This window comes from Chenopodium quinoa, unplaced genomic scaffold (assembly GCF_001683475.1).
Source record: "Chenopodium quinoa cultivar QQ74 unplaced genomic scaffold, ASM168347v1, whole genome shotgun sequence".
Classification (NCBI taxonomy): Eukaryota; Viridiplantae; Streptophyta; class Magnoliopsida; order Caryophyllales; family Amaranthaceae; genus Chenopodium; species Chenopodium quinoa.
The window spans coordinates 1468686-1493855 of record NW_018745281.1 but is presented as its reverse complement, the minus strand read 5'-3'; the positions used below and the strand labels follow the sequence as shown (position 1 = coordinate 1493855).

At 32.8% G+C, this 25170-nt stretch overlaps 2 protein-coding genes across 4 annotated transcripts; one reads left to right on the top strand and one right to left on the bottom strand.

The window, feature by feature from the left end:
- The first annotated feature begins 1552 nt into the window (after positions 1-1552).
- On the top strand, positions 1553-17261 carry LOC110711621 (protein sym-1-like). Of its 3 annotated transcripts, none has more exons than XM_021890032.1 (8): positions 1555-2048; positions 3753-3840; positions 4312-4406; positions 4609-4681; positions 4827-4919; positions 5061-5147; positions 8572-8652; positions 17125-17261. In XM_021890032.1, the coding sequence occupies exons 1-7, from the start codon at positions 1723-1725 to the stop codon at positions 8650-8652; spliced, it is 843 nt and encodes a 280-aa protein (XP_021745724.1). In that variant the 5' UTR covers positions 1555-1722; the 3' UTR covers positions 17125-17261. The 3 variants fall into 3 exon arrangements, with proteins under 3 accessions (XP_021745725.1, XP_021745724.1, XP_021745723.1); XM_021890031.1 differs by lacking the exon at positions 17125-17261 and adding an exon at positions 8752-9194 and having other exon boundaries at positions 1557-2048; XM_021890033.1 differs by lacking the exons at positions 5061-5147; positions 17125-17261 and adding an exon at positions 8752-9194 and having other exon boundaries at positions 1553-2048.
- A 6746-nt stretch (positions 17262-24007) lies between these two features.
- Positions 24008-25170, bottom strand: LOC110711661 (calmodulin-binding protein 25-like). Its single transcript, XM_021890078.1, has one exon. It carries the CDS (start codon positions 24981-24983, stop codon positions 24276-24278), a length of 708 nt encoding a protein of 235 aa, XP_021745770.1. The 5' UTR covers positions 24984-25170; the 3' UTR covers positions 24008-24275.

Here is a 25170-nt window from a genome sequence, read left to right as displayed (position 1 = left end):
TTAATAAAAGTATTGTGTGTAACGGATTCACGGTGAGTTTGTCCACACAAATATAATAGAATCGTACACTTCACAAAATGCAGCAACAAGTCAACAACAACACGAACAACCTTAGGTCCTTAGCGCATCTACAAATTCCGCCAACAATCCTAAACCTGACACCGTCGACATCGACATCGATAAAACCACTAACAATCCATCAAAATTTCTGGTTAACGACACACCAACGATGATGGCTTGCCAACTTACCAAATACTACGGTACTACCTCCATTCTTTTATATTCCACTCGTACTCACTTACTGTGGATACTCAGTTTAAGAAATTATTGAATAATGTTAGTGGGTTTAAGATAAAGTAAGAGAGGGAATGTAAAAATGTAGGATCGTGTAAGAAAAAGGTGAATAAAGTAATAGATGGCGTATGCAAAGGTATAATTATTGTGGAGTTTAGATAAGATGGTAAAAGAGGTAAGCCATAAATAAATAAAGCAAAGAGAGTAGAACATGGCTCGAAATGGAAAGTCAGTAGAACAAAAAAGAACAAAGGGAGTACAACAGTGCAACTCTCCTGTTTTTAATTACTTTCCCTCGATGCTATATACTAAGATATACCCCAATTATACAAATATGATTCCTCCTTTTAAATAGTCTCAATCTACCGCCCTTTTTTTTTTTTTTTTTTTTTTTTGGGTTTTCGCAGAAAACTGCTATTTCAATAGTGAGCTACTCAACAGAAATTGTTACTTAAAGTAGCGAACTATAAAACTGCTACTTACTAAGCAAGAACCACTACTTAAAGTAGCGGCTTTGATTAAGTAAATTGCTACTTGAAGTAGTGGTTTTATACTTGTGTAATTTTTTTTTTTTAAATAATAATAATAAGGACCTCCTCTCTCCTCCTCACTCTCTCAAGTAGCGTTATAATAAGAACCGCAACTACTTGAAGTAGCAATTTTATACGGCCGAAAATCTCGAATTCAAGTAGTGATTATAGACTAGAAAACCACTAATTTTGGGTGAATAAAAAAGTAAAAATAAAAAGGCTTCTATACTTGAATCATTAAACTCTTTCCATGAACTCGAATGAGAGATAGCGAATGCAAAGAGATCAATATTTCTTTTTATTTCATGAGAAATGACTCTCATTACAACGTACTTTTAAGATTTAACATGTGTTAAACCAATTATGTATGCTTCTTACCAAAGGGCGAATAAATTAATTCGAAATTATTTAAATTAAACTCTTTTAATTTTTGGATTAGTGGATTGAGTTCATTTTGTTCAAAACTCGATTTTCATTAAATATCATGTTGAGTGTGTCTATCATACACTCAAGTGTATCACATACATGATACTACAAACTTATCTTTACTTTATTGATTTGAGAAAAAAAGTGTGCACATTATACACTCGAATGTATAATAAAAATTAAATATATCTAGATTCTAAATTCTAAAATATTTGTGTTTTTGTGAGTAAAAAGGTATGTAACATGCCAATGTCTATTTGACGTCGTGACATCCCAATTACTATTCCTAAAACTAAAGGCCAATATCATGCTTGAATTCTAAGTTGCTTGAATTTATAGAATTTGGATTAAACATAATTTGGCTCCCTCCATAACCCCAACAAAAACCCTTGTGATTTTGTAGACATTGTAGTAGCAGTTACCAAAATATTCCCTCAAAAACCACCATATCTTCTTAAACAAACACCGGAAAATGATTCTCACTTCCACAGCAATTCTCCGGAAAACCCCTTTATTCCTCCCTCATTCTTTAATTCTATCTCCTCCTCCTCCCAATTTCAACTCAATTTCAGCAAACCCACTTCAAAAATTCAACTCAATTCTCAGTAAAAGGGAGTTGGGGTTTACTGGGTTGAATTACAAATATATGGGGCAACGTCATTCTCGAATTTCCGCGGTTTCCGGTGGTGGGTCCGGCGGCTCTACCGGTGGCAATGGCGGAGGAGGGTTTGGTGGGTCCGGTAATGATGGTGTTGGTGGTGATGGTGGGAATCAGTCTAAATGGAGTTTGCTTTCTTGGTAAAGTTTTAAGCTTTATCTTTAATTGCTTTTTTGAATTTTTTTTTTAGTGGATAATTGTGCTTAATTTGTGTTATTATGGTTAGGATGTGGTGATAGAATTGATTTAATTGTGAAATATAGTGTATGAAGAGAGGTAAGTGTTAGTTGAAATCGAAGTAAATGAAGAAAATAGCATGTTTATGTATAGGGAATTAAGGATGTGAGTATGTGATTGAAGAATTATTCGAGCTTCATCGAATATTTTTTTTTTTGATGCAATGAGCTTCATCCAATATGACAATGAAGAATGTTGCATTGTGACAATTCAGAGTAATGAAGTGAAAAGAAAGTTATTGCATTGTGATGGATTTGTTATGTAGAAGGAGGTGAGTATTGATAGAGTATAAAACATATTCCTCGGCCTCAACCATTAGCTTAACATGGTATAGAGTCAACGTGACACAAATCCACATTTAAAGCCCAAAGGGCTCTCATGTGAGGGGGTGTGATAGAGTATAAAACATACTCATGGGCCTCAACCATTAGCTTAAGCTTTTGATTGAGTTTTTTTTTTATGTAGAAGGAGATGGGTATGAGCTTGATCGAAGTGAAAGAAAGAAATTATTATGTTTGTGCTTGGGGAGTATTAGGACAATAGAACTCCTCTTAGATAATTATGTCTACTTTATAGATTTATTGACAATGATTAATGGCTGCTATGTGAATTTATGATTATCCAAAAAGAACAAGGAAGAAGGAAATGATGTTTTATGACGGTAATGCTATGTGGAGGGAGGTGGGTAAGATTGTGATTGGTGATTGAACTGGAAGAAAGACATAGGCTTGGTTGCTTATATGAGTTATATCGAGACTTAATTATTTTAGAGTTTATCATCTCAGGGAAATGAGCTGGTAATTCTTAGCTGACTGTATAGCTTTTTCGTTTAGTTGTGTTGTGACTACTGCCTATAAGATTAATTGGTTTTGAGAATCTTGGCTTTGTCAATTTGGAAATGAGGACTGAAGAAGGGAATTGGAAGATTGAAAACTTGATGTTGTTGGGCTGCATATATATAATGCAGTACTATGTATGAGCCATCTACTTTTCTTAGCAGGTGCTGCGTCCCCTGATCTCCCCTCGGGTAGCTTGTCTATATGAGGTATTTGGTTTGTGGTGCTATCTTTACGCAGCAGACTTACTCTTAGTTGCATCAGCGAGTTCTACACGGATTTTTTTGTTTTGTTGGCAGCAATGGAAATAAAAGGTGCTTGGTCAATAAAGTTTGATGAGGTTGTTACAATTATATTGATTTGTATATGATGAACCAAATAAGATTGTTTCAGTAGATTTTTACTTGATACGTTAAGTCTATCTATGTTAATTATTAGAAGAAGAAATTATTCATAAACACGCTAGTCTGCCATTTAATGGTTATGAACTTGCTAGTCTAAGACTTACGTACCCTTTGTTTGTTAGATTGATGCGGAGTGTTTTCATTGTTAAATTGTAGTCAAGTATAAACCTAGAAGCTTCAACCACGAGAAATTTGCGTCAGGCTTTACTTGAGGTTTTTGTTAAGGCTGTACACAGGCTGTATCATAATTGTGTATGCCTTTAGCAGCTAAAGTTTGTGTTGACTAGGAAATTGCTGAATTAGTGTTTGCACAATTTGTCTTTAAACATTTACCAATATTCACAGATGCTAATTCATTGGGTTACAGGTACATGGATCTTCTATTGAAGTCTCCTGTCTTGACGAAAGCTGTTACTTCTGCATTGTTAAACTTTGTTGGAGACTTGATTTGCCAGGTATGACTTCTTGCTTCTCTGTTACCATTCACAGGGAAGGTTGAACCATTTTGTTCTTTTCATCCAGTTCACTGTGTATTTTTTCACAATCGTTGCCTATTTTTGATTTGGAGTTGTTGGTTTAGAGGACTAGTCTCATAAAAGACTCATGTTAAATTGCTTCTCCTCTCAACATGCTGGGTAGTACACTTCATGTTGTGTAATTTCGTGTATCAATTTCTGTGAATGTTCAAGTTATTTAAGTTCTGGAAGTTTTTGGTAAACCTACTATGGGAATTTTTAGTATGACTTCTTAGAGATTCTTCAAGTGCATCTTCCATATGCCTTAATTTGTGTTTCTGCAGCCCTAATTGTTGGTAAACTGTCAAATTGTGCTACACTTAAAATATGGTGTTTGGTTTTAATGGCTTGCTTTAGTATGTGAGGTGTAATTGTTTCAGTTTAACTGACAGAGGCATCTTGCTCATACAGCTTGCTATAGATAAAGTCCCTACGCCGGATTACAAAAGGACCTCCATGTTCACCTTTTTAGGGCTGGTTTTGGTGGGTCCAACACTGCATTATTGGTATGGCTTCTGCATTTAAACATCCTGTATATATGATTTTACAGTTCTTTTATGGCTTACACTTATTAGTGCAGCAAACACTTTATGTTTTCAGTCAATTCAGTGCAAATCCATTTTACTTTACTTTTGACGACGTTGATCTTTTTCATATGCTGTTTATGGTGTATATGACCTTCTAAATGTTGCAATTTCATGTAATTAGGTACTTATACCTTAGTAAATTGGTCACTTTACCTGGAGCTTCTGGTGCTTTCCTGCGTCTTATACTCGATCAGGTTATTTCTATACTTACTTTGTCTTTTGTATATAAAGTTTTCTCTATTTTTTTTGGCCTATCCTGTCGGAAAATTGTCATAGCTTTTTAATGTTCTTCTTCTACGCTTGCAAATGTTACTCAAGGATGAATCATTTTTTTTGCAGTTCATCTTTGCACCTATCTTTATCGGAACTTTTCTCTCTACACTGATCACATTGGAAGGAAGGCCTTCACAAGTTGCTCCTAAGCTTAAGCAGGTTTGTGTAGTTATTGTTTTATTAGTTTTTCTTTATCCTCTGTCCTTCCATTGCTTGAATCATCATTGATAGGGCCTGGGATTATTATTACTTTGCACCTTCAGAAATACAGTCATGTTAATAGAAGTTAAATGCTTCCAGGAATGGGTTTCATCTGTGATTGCTAATTGGAAATTGTGGATACCATTCCAGTTTCTGAACTTCCGTTTTGTTCCCCAACAATTTCAGGTATGTAAATATGATATTTTGGAAGTTCATTATATCTTATCTATGCATAGTTTGCCTTCAACTTTTTCCACCTTTGAGGATGGTAAGAAGTTACTACCCTAACCTACCCAATGCTCAGTTTGCCTAAGGGTCATGCTGGGCATCGAACGTGGATTTGACCAAGTGAATCTTACCCTCTTTGGGAGTAGGTGCTATTTATAACTGAACAAAAGAAACGAGGGAACTGAATTAATTTTGATGTGTTATCTAAGAGCTTTTTTCGCTGTTTACATATCTTTTTGGTTTGTCTGGAATTAGCAGGAAGTTCCTCTTGTTTGTTTAAATATGCAGATGCATGAATGACCAATCATTTATCTCTATGCTCCTATTCAACAAAATAAATAAGTTTTAAGGCAATTGTCTTTGTTTTACACCGGTGATATTTTTTTTAGGAAAATTTGTTAGAAAGGACCCTTTTAAGTAGACCTTTTGTGAGAAAGGACCTTTTTTTAAAAAAAAAAAAAATGGCAAATTGGGACCTTAAATGGTGTTTTTCTTTTTGTGAACAGGGAACCTTGGTTTTCCCAACGTCGCAACATTAACTTCACGTAATTTTGGTTTTTGTTCCTCACCTCCCCAACCACCATGTCCCTTGTCATGGCGCATCCCACCATTAGTCCGACACCAACCGACCTCCACCACTACACAAAAACCCTACCCCAGCATATCCCTTACCTCTTCCTCCTTTCTTGCTTTTACTCCCTCTTCCTCACCTGAACCCACCAGTCACTCTACCAAATACTCTACCAAATATAAATTGTCACTTCCTCAACACAACCCATGACCCCTACACATCTTCAAGCACCACCCACAAACACCCCTCCCATTTTCCCCTCTCTCTTTAGTAACTCTTTCTTTTCTCATTTGTAGCCACCTTATGCAAACCTTCCACCTATTGGCGACCCACCACTACCAAGCCGCCACTCACACAACGCTCTCATTCCCTACCCTTTTTATTATCCCTATTTGGATGTAATTTTTAGTATACTTGTAATTGATTTTAGGAAAATTTGTCAGAAAAAACCTTTTAAAAGCTTTTTTGTTAAAAAAAACCACCACGTTCGTTTTTTTTATGAGAGGAAACCTATTTCCTTAATTACCCTCTAATTAACTTAATTACACTCTACTTTTCTCTCATTTCTTCTAATTAACCTCTAACCCATCATATTACTAAATAATTAGATTTAATTTATATATAAAAAAAACCACTAACCCCAACCACCAACCAACCACCCCCTCCCCTTCCTCCCTTTCCTACTCCCTTGGCAGCAACCCCCTCCCCCACTGGACCCGCTGCCCTAATCCCCCCACCTCCGGCGACCTACCTCCACCGCCGGCTGACCCTTCCTTTCCCCTTATCCCCGTTGGCAACCACCACCTCCCTTCAAATTTTTGGCTCTTATTACTCAAACATGCTCAAATCAAGTCCAAATCAATTGCAATTTGCTTCTAAATCACCCTAGCATCACATACATACATAATCAAAGCCAAAACAAGCATCAATTGCAAGCAAGATGCACAAAATTAAAAACCCCCAAATTGATTTTCTAGGGTTTTTCAAAATCAAGGAGGTGGTGGTCACCGGTGGGGATAAGGGGGAAAGGGAGGGTCAGCCGGCGGTGTAGGTAGGTCGCCGAAGGTGGGGGATTTGGGCCCGGTGGGGAGGGGGGGTCTGCTGCCAAGGGAGGGGGAAAGGGAAGAGGAAGGGGAGGGAGTGGTTGGGGTTGGGGTTGGTGGTTTTTTTATATATAAATTTAATCTAATTATTTAGTAATTTGGTGGGTTAGAGGTTAATTAGAAGAAATGGGAGGAAATTAGAGTGTAATTAAGTTAATTAGAGAGTAATTAAGGAAGTAGGTTTCCTCTCGCAAAAAAAATGAACGTGGTGGATTTTTGTAACCAAGAAGTTTTTTAAAGGTTTTTTTCCGCAAAATAGTGTTTTTAAAAGGTTTTTTCTAACAAATTTTCCTTGATTTTATATGGCTTGTGGTGAGTTTTAATGGCAGAGGGTAAGAAGTTGATTGGAAGAGATGATGATGAAGAGAGGGGAAAGATTTGGAGAGATGGTGGTGGGATGGTCGCGGGGTGGTGGTAGGATGGTGGGCATAATGATTGGAGAGGAGAAACGCAAAAAATGGAGGTAAAAAATCACGTGCTTAGCACGTGATGGTCAATGTTGGAATCCGGCAAAAGTTCCTTTTTTCACAACAAAATCTCTATTTAAGTCCCAATTGGCCACTTGTTTTTATAAAAGGACCTTTCTCACAAAAGGTCTCGTTAGAAAGGTCCTTTTTAACAAATTTTCTTTTTGTATACTAGCAATTTTACCCTCAATCAGTATGTGATGGTTGATCCTCCAGAGTCACCTGGTATTCCATATCTGGGGAAGTGCTAAGCACTAGTATCTTCAGTCCATATTGGACACAAACAACAAATAAAGGAATAGATACTAGTAAATAAAAAGAGGACTAGTATCTTCAGCCCATATTGGACACAAACAACAAATAAAGGAATAGATACTAGTAAATAAAAAGAGGTAATGAGAAGCGACAGAGAGCAAGAGAGAGATGGGATCATGTGGGGAGAATAAGCTGTGATGTTCACAGGGGTTGGGACTTCCGGAATCTGAATAGAGAGTGTAGACAGCAAGGAGAGAGAAAAAAGGGAGGCAATTCTAGTACCATTTGAACATTTTTTTAATACTACCATTTGAAAGGGTAATGGTACCGATTGAAGTTACAATGGCACTACTAGTGCGTACTCTATTAATGGTAAAAAGTACCATTTTGCCCCAACTGGACGGAATAACCTATGATCCCTCAGTGTTTCACTGGAAAATTGTAGTTAGTTTAGGGAGAAACTGTCTATAGACTTGACTACGTGAGCATCACCGTGTTCTAGAGCTTTTAGCTCTTCATGAAGACCTTAAGATCATTCAAGTAATAGGTGCAATGGGCATACTTTGTCAAGTATCAGCAGAAAGTGGGGTGGGTGGAGAGAAGAGAAGATATAGAACTTATAGATATTAGCGAACAATTCAACATACTTTGTATCTTAAACTTCCTATCAAAATCAGGCATCAAATTGGTCTCGTATGGAGTAATATTGTGCTCAACTGATTCTTTTTATACACAGTTGATTGGGGAGGTGATTATTACCTTAACGTTGGGCGTGGAGAGGGAATTAACCATCATATTTTTTTTTTATTAAGCCCTTTAAACTCGTGATAATCACTAACTAGTTTTGAGTTATTGGGCATAAACTTATTTAGACATCCCTCCAGGTTCAAGCTTATGCTTTGTCGTCCTTGTCTGATCATGATTGAATTTTAATTGTGATAAGTGTATCATATCTTGATTTTTAAAATTTGTGGTCTGATTTTCAGGTTCTCGCTTCCAATTTTGTCGCTGTAATATGGAACGTGATCTTATCATATAAAGCTCACAAAGAGGTGGTCACAAAATAAGTACGCTTCTGAATCTTTTCTAATCTTTGATTAATGTAGCATCATACTTTTTACTGTGATGTTTTTTATTTTCATTAACTAAATACAGCATGCATTCAGTTTCAGAAAATCTGCACTCGGGTTAGTTGATAATGCACTCTACATAATGAATATGAAACTTCACTTGCCTAAAGCACTGGAATCTACACGGTGCTATTACTACGCTGATCTAGATCACTGACTAAAAATCTCAAAAATGTGGTGCTTTATGATCTTTTACTTTCATCTAGACTGGACAATAGAACTTGCATCACTTGAGTGGGCATCGTGTTGTTAAGGAAGCTGTTTTCAATTTTCCCTTCTACATCTCCTCATCTCTCTGAGCTGTTGTGGAACACACAAAGTCCGAGTGTCTTGCCATGCATATTATTCTCATGGTGCCAATATCTTCTTCATTGTCTGGATTAAACGAAAGTGTGTTGTATCTCTCAAATTTGTTGGTTCGCCATTCATTGTATATCTGATTAGGTGGTTTTAAATAACCTATGAGGATTCTCTTAAACTCATTTCCTAGTATTCACATGCCGTCTACAACATGAGAATGTTGTTACATAGTGATACACCATTACACCCGAGGGTCCTAGGTGTTCCGAAAAGAAGGTACACATAGGGCTTTTTTCAACTGTGTGTGCACGTCATGCACCCCCCACACACTAGATGATGTCTAATAGATGCTCTGCTTCATCGGTGGGACTATTCTTGGATCCTTGTAGAGTTGTAGGTAAGCACAACGGTAACGCAATAGATTTAATTCCTTGAGCATAAAATACTTCTCGTTGAGCTCATGTGGGCAGTCAAAGTGAAGGCATTGTTTTTACCCAAGTGCTATTAGCATGCTAATCTACTGCTAATTATGTTTAGAAAGAATAAAGTAATTAGTAGGCATATGATGAATTTATGTAGAATACAGACATCATATTTGACATTAATACTCTTAAAAGACGATTCCTCTAAATTTCTTTAAATTAAGGCTCAAGTTATGGGACTATGAAATCAATTTCAGAAAGGGCAAAGATTTGATTGCGAAACGAAGTATTTGCCCAATGAATATTCTGTAGAAGAGACTTTAGACGTGATTTGTACCTGGAATTGAAATGAAATCATCAAATTATGTCACATCTATATCTACAAAGAATTGAAATGAAATTGACATTAACGATGTGTTAGTGTCACCCTAATTAAGCGTTGTATACTACGAACAACTGTTTAATCAAATTTGAATTGGAGTCTATGTAATCATATTATTGTGATGAAAATTTATTATAAGAATAGAGATCCATAAGGATGATAGTGTAGACAAAATTTGATCACACGTCTCATATTCCTCAACAAAGTCGATTAGCATTAAACTTGTATTGCGAATTTGCGATCATCAATCAATATTATGTATTCAAATATTATTGTTACATGTCTTTTCACATTAATCTAGTTTATCTAGATGTCCATTGATAGCTTAACTTTGTTTTATTATCGGCTTATCTTTTCCACGTCCTAAAATATGATTTTTTTTTTAATTTTTTTTTGTTTGAAACCTCCTAAAATATGAATTTAGTTAGGCTAATATTTGTGTAATTAATGATGTCAACGATGATAAGTCAGCAAGATGTAGACCATTGGGCCTTTGTGGGCCTAACGAGGCACGTGTAACGAATTAAGCATGGTTAACTTAATTAGTGAACACTAGACCCTAGTGTAGGGTCTACTACCTACACCCCCATACAAAACGGTACCGTTTTACCCTTCCTCCTACTAACTCCTCACTTCTCATATACTATCCTCTTGCAAGTTGTTACAGTAACCATCTATACCCGCACACTACATTATGAAAAAAAAAAATTGAACCACCATTCAAATTTTCTCCCTTCATTCTTCTCATTTTATTTCTCCATTTTCTCTCTCATCAAAATCTTCAATATTTGCAAATAAATTTCAGTAAAAAGTTATAATTCTCTATAATAGTCAAGCACAATGTCTAATATATGAGATAAATTTACACAATCGCTGGATAAAAGTACCAAAACAAAGTCGAAAATCGAAATTGTAAGTGTTTTTGTTGATTTTGAAATGAAAACACAAGTTTAATGTCCTAGTTTTTTTTACTGATTTTTGTTGGCAATTGTGTTTTCATGAAAATAAAATAAACATCCAGCTTGAAAATGTATAAAAGTAAGTATGATGATATAATTTTACTTATTTTTGTAAAAAAAAAAATGGGGAAAAAAAAAGTAAATTTGTGGTATGTTATTAGTTTATAAAATTGCTGAACTCAAAAAATTAAAAAAGAGTATAATTGTCGCAAATTTCTGGATGATTTAATCTATTTCGTATGAGTATAGATTTGTAAATTTAGTTCGTAGTGGAAAGTTCTATTTTTTATGAATGTTCATTTTCAATTTGGTAAATGTTCATTTATATATTAGTATGATGTTATTCACATGTTAATAGATTATTAATATAATTAATGTTCATTTATATATTAGCACATGATCATTCACATATAAATGTTTGTTCTTTTTATATTTTGAAGTGGAAATTTCTTTGATAAATGTTCATTTTTAATTGGTAAATGTTCAATCACATAATATTATATGATCAAATGCATATTAAGATACATTTATTAGAATTTTGATATATGATAAACATATTTTTATACTACTAATTAAAGCATCCAATTATATCATGAAGTAGTTAATTTTACAAATTTAATAAGGAATTTCAATAAGAGTGTGTGTTATATAGCAGTTGTCATGGAAATGATTCTTACATACAATTACAATAAGGAGTGTGTGCTACCTTCAAAATTTTTCTATAACAAGTACAAAAATTATAATTTTTATACATTTTTCATCTATGATAATGCTCCTTAATTAAATGTTCAATTATAAATGATTGTATGTTCATTTACAACTATTACATAAATATGTTGAGTTTTGAAATATTATATGTTCAATTACAAATGTTAAATAAATATGTTCATTTCTGAAATATTATATGTTCAATTATAAATAATTGTATGTTCATTCACAACCATTAAATAAATATGTTCATTTTGGAAATATTATATGTTCAATTTTAAATAATTGTATGTTCATTTACGACAATTAAATAAATATGTTCATTTTAAAAATATTATATGTTTGTTTATAAAATTATACAAATATTTTGTTTATAAAAAAATTTAAAAATTATACACTTCTCATTAAAATCAGAAGCAAGCTTTTATCAATGGTGATTTGAGCTTCTTTATATTTTCCCTATTTCTTAATCCTTTGCGCTTTCCCCCTCTAACCCACTCAACTAATTAAGCCACAATAACCATTGTTGCCTCATTGCCCCATGACCACTGTTGTCTCGCTGTCGCCGCTATCACCGCTGCCACATAACCACCATCATCTCGCCACCACCGCTGTTATAGCAACTGCAATTTGTTTGTAATTGATTCGAATAGGCTTGCAATTTGCTTATTGAGTTGCTTTCTTGTGAGTTAGGATCATTAATTGCTTAGTTTTTTGAAACAAAGGATCATCAATTGCTTTATTATAATTGATACCATGGAAATCTCTTCACACTCTTTATTTTATACGAGTACAATAATTTTTACATGGAATTGAAACTCAAAACATTATATTAACTTGCAATGGTATATTACAAAAAAGAAAAAAAAAAGAAAGTAAACACAAAAAAAAACAAAATGACGTCACTTGGGGAGGGGGGTGTAGGTAGCAGAAGCTACACCGGGGTGTAGTGTAAAATTTTCATGGTTAACTTGGCCTTCTTATAAATAAGTGGGCCCAATGTCTACATTTCTAACTTTCTACATGGCCCATTTATTTACTAGTCAATTTTAGGGAGTCCCTACAAAAGAATTAAATTAAATTTGAATTTCCTGTTTGCTGAAAGTTGAACAAGTTTTTGATAAAATTGATTTTTTTTTAAGAAAAAAATAAAAAACAAATATTTAATTGAGTTTTCACTTCACTATCATACGTAGACTTGTTGAAATTGTTCAATGAAATGTTTTAGTGTCAATAATTATGATAAAAAAGCGACATTCTTGTACATTTATCAAATTTTACCGAAGGGGTCAAGACCTAAATTGTTGGACTACTAATTGTCTATTTGTCTTATTTAATGATATATATATGATGAATACAACATCAATTTTTTTCTAGAGATTAGGCAAAATAATTTACAATGTCTACATGATTAATCTTGTATTTCGATAATGAGATTTGAATTGTCTATACATCACTTTTCAAAGTGCTTAGCTTTCGCCAGCGACGGGGCGGGTGGTCAATGTATTGTGCCGATTTTCTAATTATTAACTCTCTGATCTAGACATTTAACACAAGTACACAACGTCGTATTTTACATACTTTAAAATATTATACCGTCGAATTTAAATATTACACATACTTTAAATATTTTACCGTCAAATTTGTACTGGTTAAGCAAAATTTATATTCTTGGAATGAATCGTATATAATTATCAAAATTTGATTAGTTCATAAGCCTTTGATGGATGAAATGGATACAAAAGTTATTATAGTTTACAGTGAATCTAAACAGTAGATTGCTAACACTGCTTTTTGGTTAGTACCACAGTATCTTAATTAGTTCTAAAAAAGAATGACTCTTTCTACCCACTAAAGTAGATTAATTCATTAATTTTAAGTCATCTCATCTAGAGTTTGTGTACTATCCTTGTTTGACGGGGAATTAAATATAATTAATCATAGAAAAGTAAAGATATGGATCCAACCAAATGTCGGCCTGTTGTCATTTTATACTGTGTTAACTTGAAGATTTTTAATTACAAATAATGTAATCTTCTATCAAGCTAATTTAAGGTATGTATATATTGTTATGTTCATGCAAAATAAATTCATACGAATTTAAATAAAGTAATCTAAATGAGTAACAATTAGTTTGCATAAGTTCAAACATCCTAATATATTTTGACAAAACAAACTCATATAGTTCAAAAATAACACATTCCTGACAAATCTTATTGATTGATTCAATCTAATACGGAGTATAATTGTTTAAGACTAAGGTATTATATATAGTCATGTAAATATTTGTTAAAATCGTTTTGATGTATAGTTTCTATATATATATATAATAGTGTGACTTTTGCACTATTCACTATAAAGTTTGACTTGTTTTTTTCACTAATTTTACAATTAAAAAAATGATATCATGTAATATATTGTTGGATTAATCAAGAGATATATTTAATAATATAGAGTATCAAAAAATTTTATTTTTATTTATTTACAATTATTATTAGTGGTCAAAATTATGCTGTGACAAATATGCTAGTCGAGCACTTGCATTTGAAAAAAAAAGAAAAGCAGAGAGTAATTTATACTTACCGATAAATCGATAATCAATGATATTATAGTATTTGTCAAAGTTTTGCGTTACAAAAATATTGGTCAAATTAAGCCATTTATTTCGAAATAAAAAAGAGTAAAATCACATAAGTAAAATTAATCACAGTACGGAGTAATAAATGATTTATGAAATTAAGAATATGAAATTAGTTAATATCCTTTCTCAAAATCAACACTTTACACACTCATCAACTTCTTCTTGGGGGAAGGAACTGAATTTTCCTTTTATTTTTAAACAAAAAAACCAACTAGAAGAAGTGATGCAATGCAAGTGTAAGCATGACGTATTCAAAGGGTGGGACCCAAAGAAAGACAAATCCACCGCAAAATAGTCAGAATTTTTTATTTATTTTTAAAAAAAAAAAAAAAAGAAAAAGACAAAAAGGGAATGCACATAACACAAAAAAAAAAGAGAAGATGTCAACATCTGATTGTTTAAAAGCAGCCCCGTCTTCCAAGTCCAAGTCCCCCTCCTACTTGATTACGACTACTGTAAGTCACTTTTATCTTATCTTTTTAACTTACACCTCATCATCATCCCTTCGTCTGCTATTCACTAATCACTATTGTTTCTATAATCTAATTCCCTACTTTCTCCGTTTTTTTAGTCGTATCATATAAGAATTTATACTATAAAGATGAGAATGTATACCATAAGAATTTTAGTAGGAGGCGAGTGTGTAGGAGAAAGTTCTTGATAAAAGAATCCATTTCACATAGGTTGAAGGGAAAAAAAAAATGGGTAACATGAAAATATGTTATGAACATTCTAAATAAAACAATTTAGTTTGATGCTTGTGAATGCACGATGCATGTGTTGATTGTTACGGAGTATCCGAGTGTGTACTAGTCGTTGCTAGTGTTTAGCCTTGGTATGACATAATTTTAGTTTTTGTCTGGTTAAATGTAGAAAGCATTTTTAAGAGTTATAATTCGACTAGGTATGCAACTAAGCACATTAGTATATAAAAGTGATTTTTGTTTCATTGATCGTCCTAAAAATCTAGTAGAGCTTCTATTTCCAAAAAAATCTTTATTGGACTAGGTATGCAACTAAGCACATTAGTATATGTTACCATATCATGTATTCATATGGGAATTGTAGAACTTCTTATTAATTCTTAATTGATAAATTCTACTGTATTATATAACTAAGTAAGCTTGATGGAGATGGCGAGTAACCCACTTTGTGATTTTGGGGCTTACAATCAACTTCAAGCTCCACCATCCACATATGTTCGAGAGTAAGGGGATTTCTGCAATTAAACCTTCCTATATTCTCAAGTGTTGATTGGTGTAGGTGGCAATTAATGCAAGATTGATTTAGGCCCGATTCTTTTGAGCTGTTATGCTCTGTTTTACTTTGCTCTACTTTGTTAAACCCTGCTCTGTTGTCTCAATCTGCTCTGCTAACACCAGCTTTGCTCTGCTCTGCTTGCCCAGAAACTCAAAAGAACAGGCCCTTACTTATGACATGTGCTGATTTAATAGTCATTTTTCCTTTTTAAAAATAAAATATACAATATTACTATATGTCATTACAATCCCAACTAGCATTACCGAATACAAGTTTATCATGGAGTATTAGTTTTTTAAAAGTAGTTTATCGTTAGTTAAAGTGTGAAGTCAAGGTAGAAACTAGAAAGTGGTGTGCATTATATCATTTTGTAGTTAATTTTTGTAAAATGAGTAAAAATATCATTTATTATGGCTATTATACATTCGAATATAGTATGAACACGATCACATAAATTCACTCCCCATTACTTCTCACAAATTAAATCTCATTAACACTATTTTAAAATTAATTAATTAATGGATCAAAGAAGGTACCCACCATCATTAAATCAAATTCGTTATAAAAAGTAAAATAATCCAAAAATAGGGTTGGGCTTTATCTGACCCGATCGATAAGCTGATCACATCTTCGTCCTCAAAAGCAACGACAAATACATACATTTTCTCTGACAAGAAAAATAAAAATTTCTCTCTCAAAACTAAAAATAGAGTATTTTGGTCAACAACTTCTCCCACTACATCTTTTTCTGATGACTGATAAGAGAATCTATTTTGAACTTCTTTACGCGCAAACAATAATAAATCAAGGCTTTTCTATCCCCACTTTGCTTTTTTCATTTATTATTATGCCCCCCCCCTCCCCTTTTTTTTTTTTAATTTACCTATCAATTCTTCATGTTATAACAAAATTTGTGGTAGTAGTACTTCTCTTTCACAATTATTATTTGTATTATTTTTGATATTTTTTGCTAGGTAGAAGTATTACTATGAATATGATTGGTTTATTAATAATGTGTACTATCGTTATTTTATTAATTTTGACTTATAATTTAGATTCCTTTTGTATTGAAACACGAAGTATAGATTTTTATGATGGGTGTTGAGAAGCCAGTTGAATTGTGCTTAAACTAGTGTTAATTAGGTATTTACATTGTATTAGCAGTTTTTACGAAACTCTCTTTAGATTTAGTAAAATTCACCAAAGACACTCATGACCATAGTCTTGCATAAAATTAAATGCTACAAGAGGCTAGGATAATCATGTGAGTGTCAAAATGATCGAGATGAAATTGATAGTTGTTAACTTGTTAGTGGTCGCCCATATTTACAAAAGGACATAATAATAATATCATTACAATACATAAAAAGTTACTAATGGATATTCAAACAAGTACATTGTGCATGCACATACCCCATACATGCATTTTCTAGCGATATTAATCATATTATTAATCTTCTTGAATATATATTGATGTCAATCTAAAAATCTCAAAGCAATCAAATTTTTTAGATTAAGACTAGACATTCTCTCGATCGATTTAAAATCTTATATATATAAATGAACCTGATTCGGATTAGTGAAGAAGGCCTAATAAAAAAGAGAACTGCCAATATAATTGTTGGCGCTCATCACGGCATAGTATAGATTGTTCCTTAGCCAATAAATTTACTTTATGCACACATAAATACATCATGTACAACTTTCTCTAATTCTCCTAGCTAATGGATGTAACAGTTGCAGAATTGGCCACCACCACGACTCATGGACCAGCCTTTAGCTAGGCTAGCTAGCTTACTTAATATTAGCAATTAGCATGATTTTGCTATTATATACAGTACTGTGTTTAATATATCAACGTACAATTGAATCGATTTCAACTTTTTGGCTCAATCATCTGACACGACTACTATCAGATTAATAATTTGATGAACTTTTTTCATATGCTCCGTATCGCATGCAGTCGTGTTTCACTGTTACAACATGTAACGTACTAACACGTACTTTTCTTTAATTTGCCGGCCTTTGTATAATTTCATGCAACGCAACTTCGAATTAAATGATTTCGGATGCTCCATAAGTCCATAGTCCACACTCCACACCACTAGCTCATAGACTCATAGTACCGTGTAACAAAAATGGAAATGGCTGGAGGAGTGGACTAATGAAGAACATTTTGCGCACAAATCTACGTATTACATATATTTGTCACTTACAATAAGTGAACCTTTTTTCGTTTTTTTTTTTTTTTTTTTTGAGGAAACAATAAGTGAACTTTCTTGTATCATAATGTATAGTCATGATTTTTACCGAAAAATAAAATCATAATGATCATCTTAGTAGGGAATACGTGATATAGTAATTTATTCTAGACGATCATGCCATTTTGTAATTAAGGTGCCTATGGTTGTTCACATACATGTATGTATATTAGGCAACGTTTAACCTTTTTTACTCATGTATATGTATATTAGGCCACGTTTAACCTTTCTTACTCATAAATAACTTTTATTTGATTGTGATAAGCATAAGTGCGAGTATTGTTTGTCCCACATTGAAAAAATAAAGCAAATGGTTTTCAATTTAACCCAAACGGACTATTTCTCATATCGCCAATTGATTTTATAATGGAACTTCGTTTGGGGCTTTGGTAGTGGCCTTCTAGGCTTCTCTACCTTGTCTCTCCCCGTTTTAAAATTATACACTCCTAACTTATCCTACTATAGATGATCCGTAAACCGTAATTACAATCTTTGATCGATTTATTCTTGCTTTAAAATTATGTTGAACTTGGTTGTTAAGCATCAACGGTACGATGACATGAGTTGGTCCATGAATACAGTTGCAAAAAGGATATTAGACACGTGTCAGGTGTTCACTGTTCAGGAGAATCAACAGAACAGAACAGCGCGTATGATCTGATGATCTCAAGGCAGGCAGAGCACATTGGTACGCAACTGTCACATATACAACATCTAAACGTGGCATTCGCACACTTTTGTTGACTTCTTAAACAACTTCATTCAATCATTCTATACTCACTCTTTTGCTTCAATATCCAACTAGTTAGATGCTTGTATTTTCCTTATTTAGGTGCCAAAATTATTTCTAAACTAATATTGAAATCAAATTTTAGCAAATTAAATAAGGTAATCATATATTTAATCAAATATTTTGTTCAAAAAGGAAAAAAATCAAATAAAACTTTGATTGTTCGTTGTATTACTTGTATATCTAATTTGACAATTAGTCATACGGTCATACCCTATTTCATTACTCGTAGTTTTCTAGATGATTTTAATTTGATAAAGGAAATACTCAAACTTAATAAAAGGATAGAGTCGTAGAGATATTATAATTGAACTATTATTAATAAACCACAAAACTTCTTCTTTCTAATTGTCTATTATTCCTTCAATTCCTTTGCTTAATATTCAACAATAATGATACTAAAGTACGATTATTTTTAACCAAATTTCAAAGTGGGTAGACTTATCGGTTTCAAATTTTTGCAAATTGCAAGGCTAATTACTCATAAAGTACGACAATAAGAAGCTATATTTTGACCTTAATTAAAAATTACTTTGTGGTTTAAGTATCCTAACCCAAATAGTTGATGATCGATGTTCTAGACTAACTACGACTATTATGATTAGCGAAGCACTCTCGTCAGTCGTCAGCAATAAAGTAGGAAAATAATAGTTTAAGAAAATTTTAAAAAATTGGAAAATTAAAGAAAAATTGGCAGTATTGTTTGCCTCCAAAAAACTGACACTTTGAAAATAAGCTAAAGGTTCTCCGATCCACCCATAATAATAAGACAGCAATGGGGAGATAATTGGGGTTTGACTTAGTGAAGTGCTTGTCAACCTTATTTTTATGAAAGTTTGGTATCAATCAAAACATTGATCATTCTAAGGATGTAGGCATTTATTATTTCTTACTTCTATACTTGTATTTCTTACTCTAAATTTGAGTATATTTTTTAACTACTCCATAATTTTAAATGAGAAATTCTAAAGCTCTAATAGCTTTAGTCCATCCTATATTATATATGTAGTATCCCTATTCTCGAACCCTCTGTGGAGCTCTACCCTGCCCGCATGCATTATATGTTGATATAAAATGATACCATCTAAGTATAATTTAATATTAACGGAGTTCATTATAGTCATATATGACTAAAGTTATTATAGATTAGAATTTCTCATTATAAAAATACGTGATCTCTATTTTTTTTTTTGCATCATTTGACTTTTTACGGTCTTCAATACACGATTTAAAACATATATACTACGTGTATTTATTTATATACGAATAAAAATATAAAAATTTGATACGGAGTAGTATTAAAATATATAATGAGACAAATCCAACAAGCTAAGATCCCACACGACTGTATTAACACTTATAGATTAATGCATTAAAATAGTCAAAGTTAGTAAAATAAGCCTAAATAATAACAATGGGGCAAAATAATTTAATATAGGCTTTAGGTACTTTGTAATAGTATCTTTTATTTCATCTTCAAATCAATAAAATTGAGTCTAGTTATATGTTGAACATTGATTAAATATAATGTTTACCGTATAAAATTCTTTTTTTTGTACGTAGTGATTGAGATCAGTTTAAGGTGTTTTTTTTTATTGTTACATACTCGTATGAGATTATATTTTTCGATGAGTAATAACTTCATAAGACTGAAATATTACAATTATGTTTGAGGAATCAAAGCTGATTTTTCATTCTATGAATATGTTCTTATTGAATATTAAGGAGTATTTAAAACAAAATCAAAATGAATAATTAAGCCTAAGTTTGATAGAATCGAGCATTGAATGTCGAATTTAGGTCAAGTCAATCTCATGTCAACTCATAACATACAGACTATCCTTATACATCACCACCCTTAGACTTTAACAATTATCATACATCAAATTAAACAACATTATAATAAAGCGTTAAAATCTTCCGATCCCTACTACTCAAGGATGGATAGGCAGTGGAGTGGTGATGATCGAAAAGTCTAGTATTGGAAGTTCTAAAATCACTTTTCTTGAATTAACCTAATTAAATCAATAGACATGAATTATTGGAAGTTCTCATTCTCTCACAAAACTTTCATCTTTGAATCAAACTTACACTTTATATTTCACTATAAAACAATAGAATCTCAAGCAAAATTGTTGCCACAGTAGCCACAAAGGGTATAACACGCAGAAGAGAGGTATGGTTCATAAATGATCCATCCTTTTTCTTCTAACACGCCATTCTATGTTTGGTACAATTATTTTGTACCATTATTGTACCATCCCCTCAATAAAAAAATAAAAAAATAAAATAAAATACCACCAAACACCACTAATTAAGCTTGCTACTTGATGTATGAAATTAAAGCAAATAAAGTCAAGATCAATGAACAACGACAGTCTAATTCTTGCAAATTATTCTTTATCAGATAATTGTTGTTTCGGGTGAAAACAATGGGACCTTGTCGAAGGTCCGATGAAGTGGAGAAGACTAGATTCGATCCAAGTAATGTTGGGCCGAAGGTTTCCTGCACAGTAAACACACGTAAACTAGCCTCGGGGGTGTTGCCGAGGAAGGCCCCTCCGATGCTAAAGTCAGTACAGTGTGTAGAAAGAGAACACTATGCAAGAGAATTAATTGCTTGAGGCTTTGCTTGAATGAATGTACAAATGTAATATTGATGGCTTTTATACCTCTGCATACATGGAGAAGTTGGGCCTTAGCCCAATTGGCTTGCCTTGAGGACTGATCTTTGACTTTAGCACAATTGGAGAGATGAACCTTGACCTTGGGCTTTTAATTGGATCATTTAATGCCTAGGCCCAATTGGATTAAATTGGACCCAAACAATTGTAACTGACCATTCATTTTTATTGACTTGCACAAAAATACTACAACTAGTATATGGAAATTTGGAGATAGGAATAATCAATTGGATGTAGTAGCCTAATCTATATCTTATAAAATAGCTAAGCAACATTGGAAATGTGTACGTTAAGCTATCCAACTAGTCAATAAACAAACTTTAGTCTCAAAATATGTCAAATTAATCAGAGCAAATTTTGTGTATCTCATATTCTCGTAATTTCATGTCATTACATACATAAATATCGTATGTGCTTTTCACGTGTCAACCTATAATTAAATGACTCCGCACATAAATGAATTACACAATAATGTGCTTGTCAATAAGCTTGCAAAAGCTCCATTTACATGTGTGAAATAATTTTAAATATTAACGTTTTAATTTGTTTAATTGTTACTTGTTTTATATATTAGCTCTTTATACCGAAATATAAATTAAAAATGTATGAATTAGCCGAATGCTCAAGCTAGTTTAGATTCTTAAACATGTATATATATTATTGTTAGCTCATGAGATACTTACCGTGTTTTGATATGTGCAATTCGATCTCATGCGTAATCTTGATAAAAGGAATAGAGTTTTAATTTAATTTAGCTAAGAAAAAAATAATAATCCTAGGGTTAATCATAATAAAATACTTATTGCATACATACTTAATTAGCTTGTATATAACAGAACATGTCAAAGGTTTAGGAAATCTAGATCGAGACTCAAGTCAACTAACCCTGTCAATACCTAACATTATCAAATTATATTCATATTTATTATTTATCAAATTATATTAAATTCTCTTTTTTGACTTGAATTAAGACTTTGAACTTTTCAATAAATATTTTGTATACTTGGTGAGAGGAGAATTGAATATCATGTAGTTGATCACGAGCTACCCACCACGGTGCTGACCAAGCCACGTCATCCAACGCTTTCATGTTATGAGTAAATTACAATCAATTTGTTAATTTATAATAGTCAAGTCAACTCTTTGTAGGATTAGTACTAATTTTAGTGTACGGTACACATAAATTGAATTTTTAGAACGGGTACGCACATTACAATAAAAATAATTCTCTTACGAATAATATGTAATTAAAGATTTGGATGATGGTGTTACAAATATGAAGTAACCTTGTAACAACACTATTCTAAGTTTTGGTAAATTAAAGTTTTAGTTTTTGCTCTCTTTTTTGGTAAAGTTTTGTGTGACTTTTTGAATCTTATGATTGCATGATTACATGCTTGAATGATAAAGTCATGATTTACATGATGGTAATAGTGAAATCTAAAAGAAAATCTTACGATGATTAATGTTTTGCAAGGACAATTTAGTTGTCTTTAAATGGGAAGCTTCACCGCTTGTAATGAACAATATCAAAAGATTTTCCAACTAAAGTTTGGCTAAATTAACCAATATAATGTTTTCCTTTTAGAATCTTTCATCTTAGTAATTATGTCTTTTGAAAATAAAAATGCAATAAATCTCGACTGTCTTACGTTATTTCACACCCAAATACCAAGTAAATACTCCTAATTGATTATCAAATGCTTAAGGACAAAAACAGGAGAAAATTGACATGCATTGTAAATAAAAAAATAAAATAAAAACAAGGATTAAAAAAATAATAAATAAATAAATCCAGGATGTTGGATGGTGAGGAATGTAGAGACTAGAGAGATAAAGAGAGTGAAAAGGAATAAATAAAGAAGATGCCAAATGAAAAGAAGTTCATGAATGTCATTTTTTCTGATTTGTGGCGCCAAAAATACCATTTACCTATTAAATCACTCCATACGGCATATGTTATCCATTGATTTAACCTATAGGCAATCTTAGCTTTAACACTTTAATTTGGCAACAAAATAATTATTTTGTACTATCTTATCATAAAAAAAAGTATCATAATTAGCTTATTTAGCTCGAATGCACACCTTGATTGGTGTTACGTGTGTGCCAATCATTATGCAAGGGGAAAAAGAAATATAGATTAACTATTTTAGAAAATAAAGTGACATTTTATTAACCATTGCTACCTTAGATGATTTGATCCATTTTTTTTATAACTAACATAAACATAAATACTCAATGAGAACAATTAACATGCAATCTTAATTTTTTACTTGATATATATAATATATTACGTTAGCTACTGGATTTTAACTGATAATCTGTCTTAACTAATATATACAACCTTTAATAAAGTTTATTCGAAAGCATGTCAAATGGTAAATTTAAACTGGTAATAACTACTTGAGACTATGACTTACGCGTGTAATGACGTACTTGATGTCTTGATCGATACCCTATCATTATCACTAGAGTAGAATTAGCGGATCTATTAGGTTAAAGTAATTTGCTTATTCAGTTACCATAAATAGGTAAAGAAGCGCATCTCAGGTTAAGATTTTTTTTCTTCTTCGGTAATGAACATTCAAATATGATAAAAGTTAAACCGTACATTCAATACACATTCCGCAATCAAATTGTTGGACTTATCCGTAAACTCGCATTATATTAACTTATTAACGCTAGTTCAATTTCAAATCACGCTGATTGGTCAGTTCAATATTATCCGTAGTTGAAATATCTTATTAAAACTAAATAAATTTCAAATATAATATTATCGGATTATCATTCATTAAAATAAGTAGGTCTATATGAATCAACTATGCTACATATATACTTGTTTTAGGCATGCAAATATACCTTAAAAAGATAACAATAACAAGTATCAATATAATAACTACTTGAATTAAAAGATTTGATAATAAGATCCATAGATTAAAACTACATTACACTTTAGCTCATAAACTAAAAAACACCATCAACTCCAAAATATTAACAAACCCCATCATTCTTCCCTAAAATACCCCTCTGAAAAACTCCCATTAAAAGGGTGCATTTAAAAAAAGAGAGATCCCAAAAAAAAAAAAAAAAACTTCATAAAACTGAAATACCTAACTACATCATTTTTTTTTTCTATTTTCTTTTCATCGATTAATTAATCCATGCTTGAGATTCCAAAGTTGGGAACCCAGAAAACCCATCAAAATCAAACCCAGGCCCACCAGCTTGGCCCACCACAGCAGGCGGCCCAAACTCCATACTTGTTGGGCCTCCAACCTGTTGCTGATGGTCCAACAAAAAAGCCGACGTGTCAAGCGTAGGCAATAAACAACCAGTTTGTAACCGGTTTACCACTCCAACCAGTCTCTGAGGTTCCGGTTTAAGCACCGCTGAACCGGTAGGAAAACGGACACCTGTCACTTGCTGAACCATTTGTCGGAAATTCTCCGGATCAGCTGTAATAAACGTAGTCGGAGAACGTTTCGAAGCGCGAGACTTCCGTTTCGTAATCTTCCCAGTCGGAGCCGCAGCGTTACGAAACGTGCTCCGTTTCGAAACGGTTTCGGGCTCGGAACCTCCTCCTGAGCTCGAAACGCTTTGTGTTTGAGTTTGTGTTTGTTGATGAGATGACGGCGTTTCGGACTTGAGAAGGTCCGCGAACGAAACGTCATCAGCACCACCATTGTCGCAGTAACTGTTGGTATTAATATTGTTATTACAGATGGATTTGTGGAATGCTTTGGTGAGAACCTCGGCGTCTCTTGCAAACGCCTCAGAGATCCAACCGCTGTCGAAGGACGTTCGAAACGCCCACGACTCGTCCCTTGCGGCCGCGATCATATTATCCGAAGCAGCCATAAATTAGATGAAACCACTTACGATGTACAAAATGAATCAAACTCGCGGATGATGGACGGATGGATATGGATGAACACTTGGATAGGTAAAAATGAGTCAAATAGTGAAGTGAGAGAAAGAAGAGAGAGAAAATGAGATTGTTTGTTTGAAAGAAAAATGAAGAGGGGAGAGATAAGTTAAGGAAGAG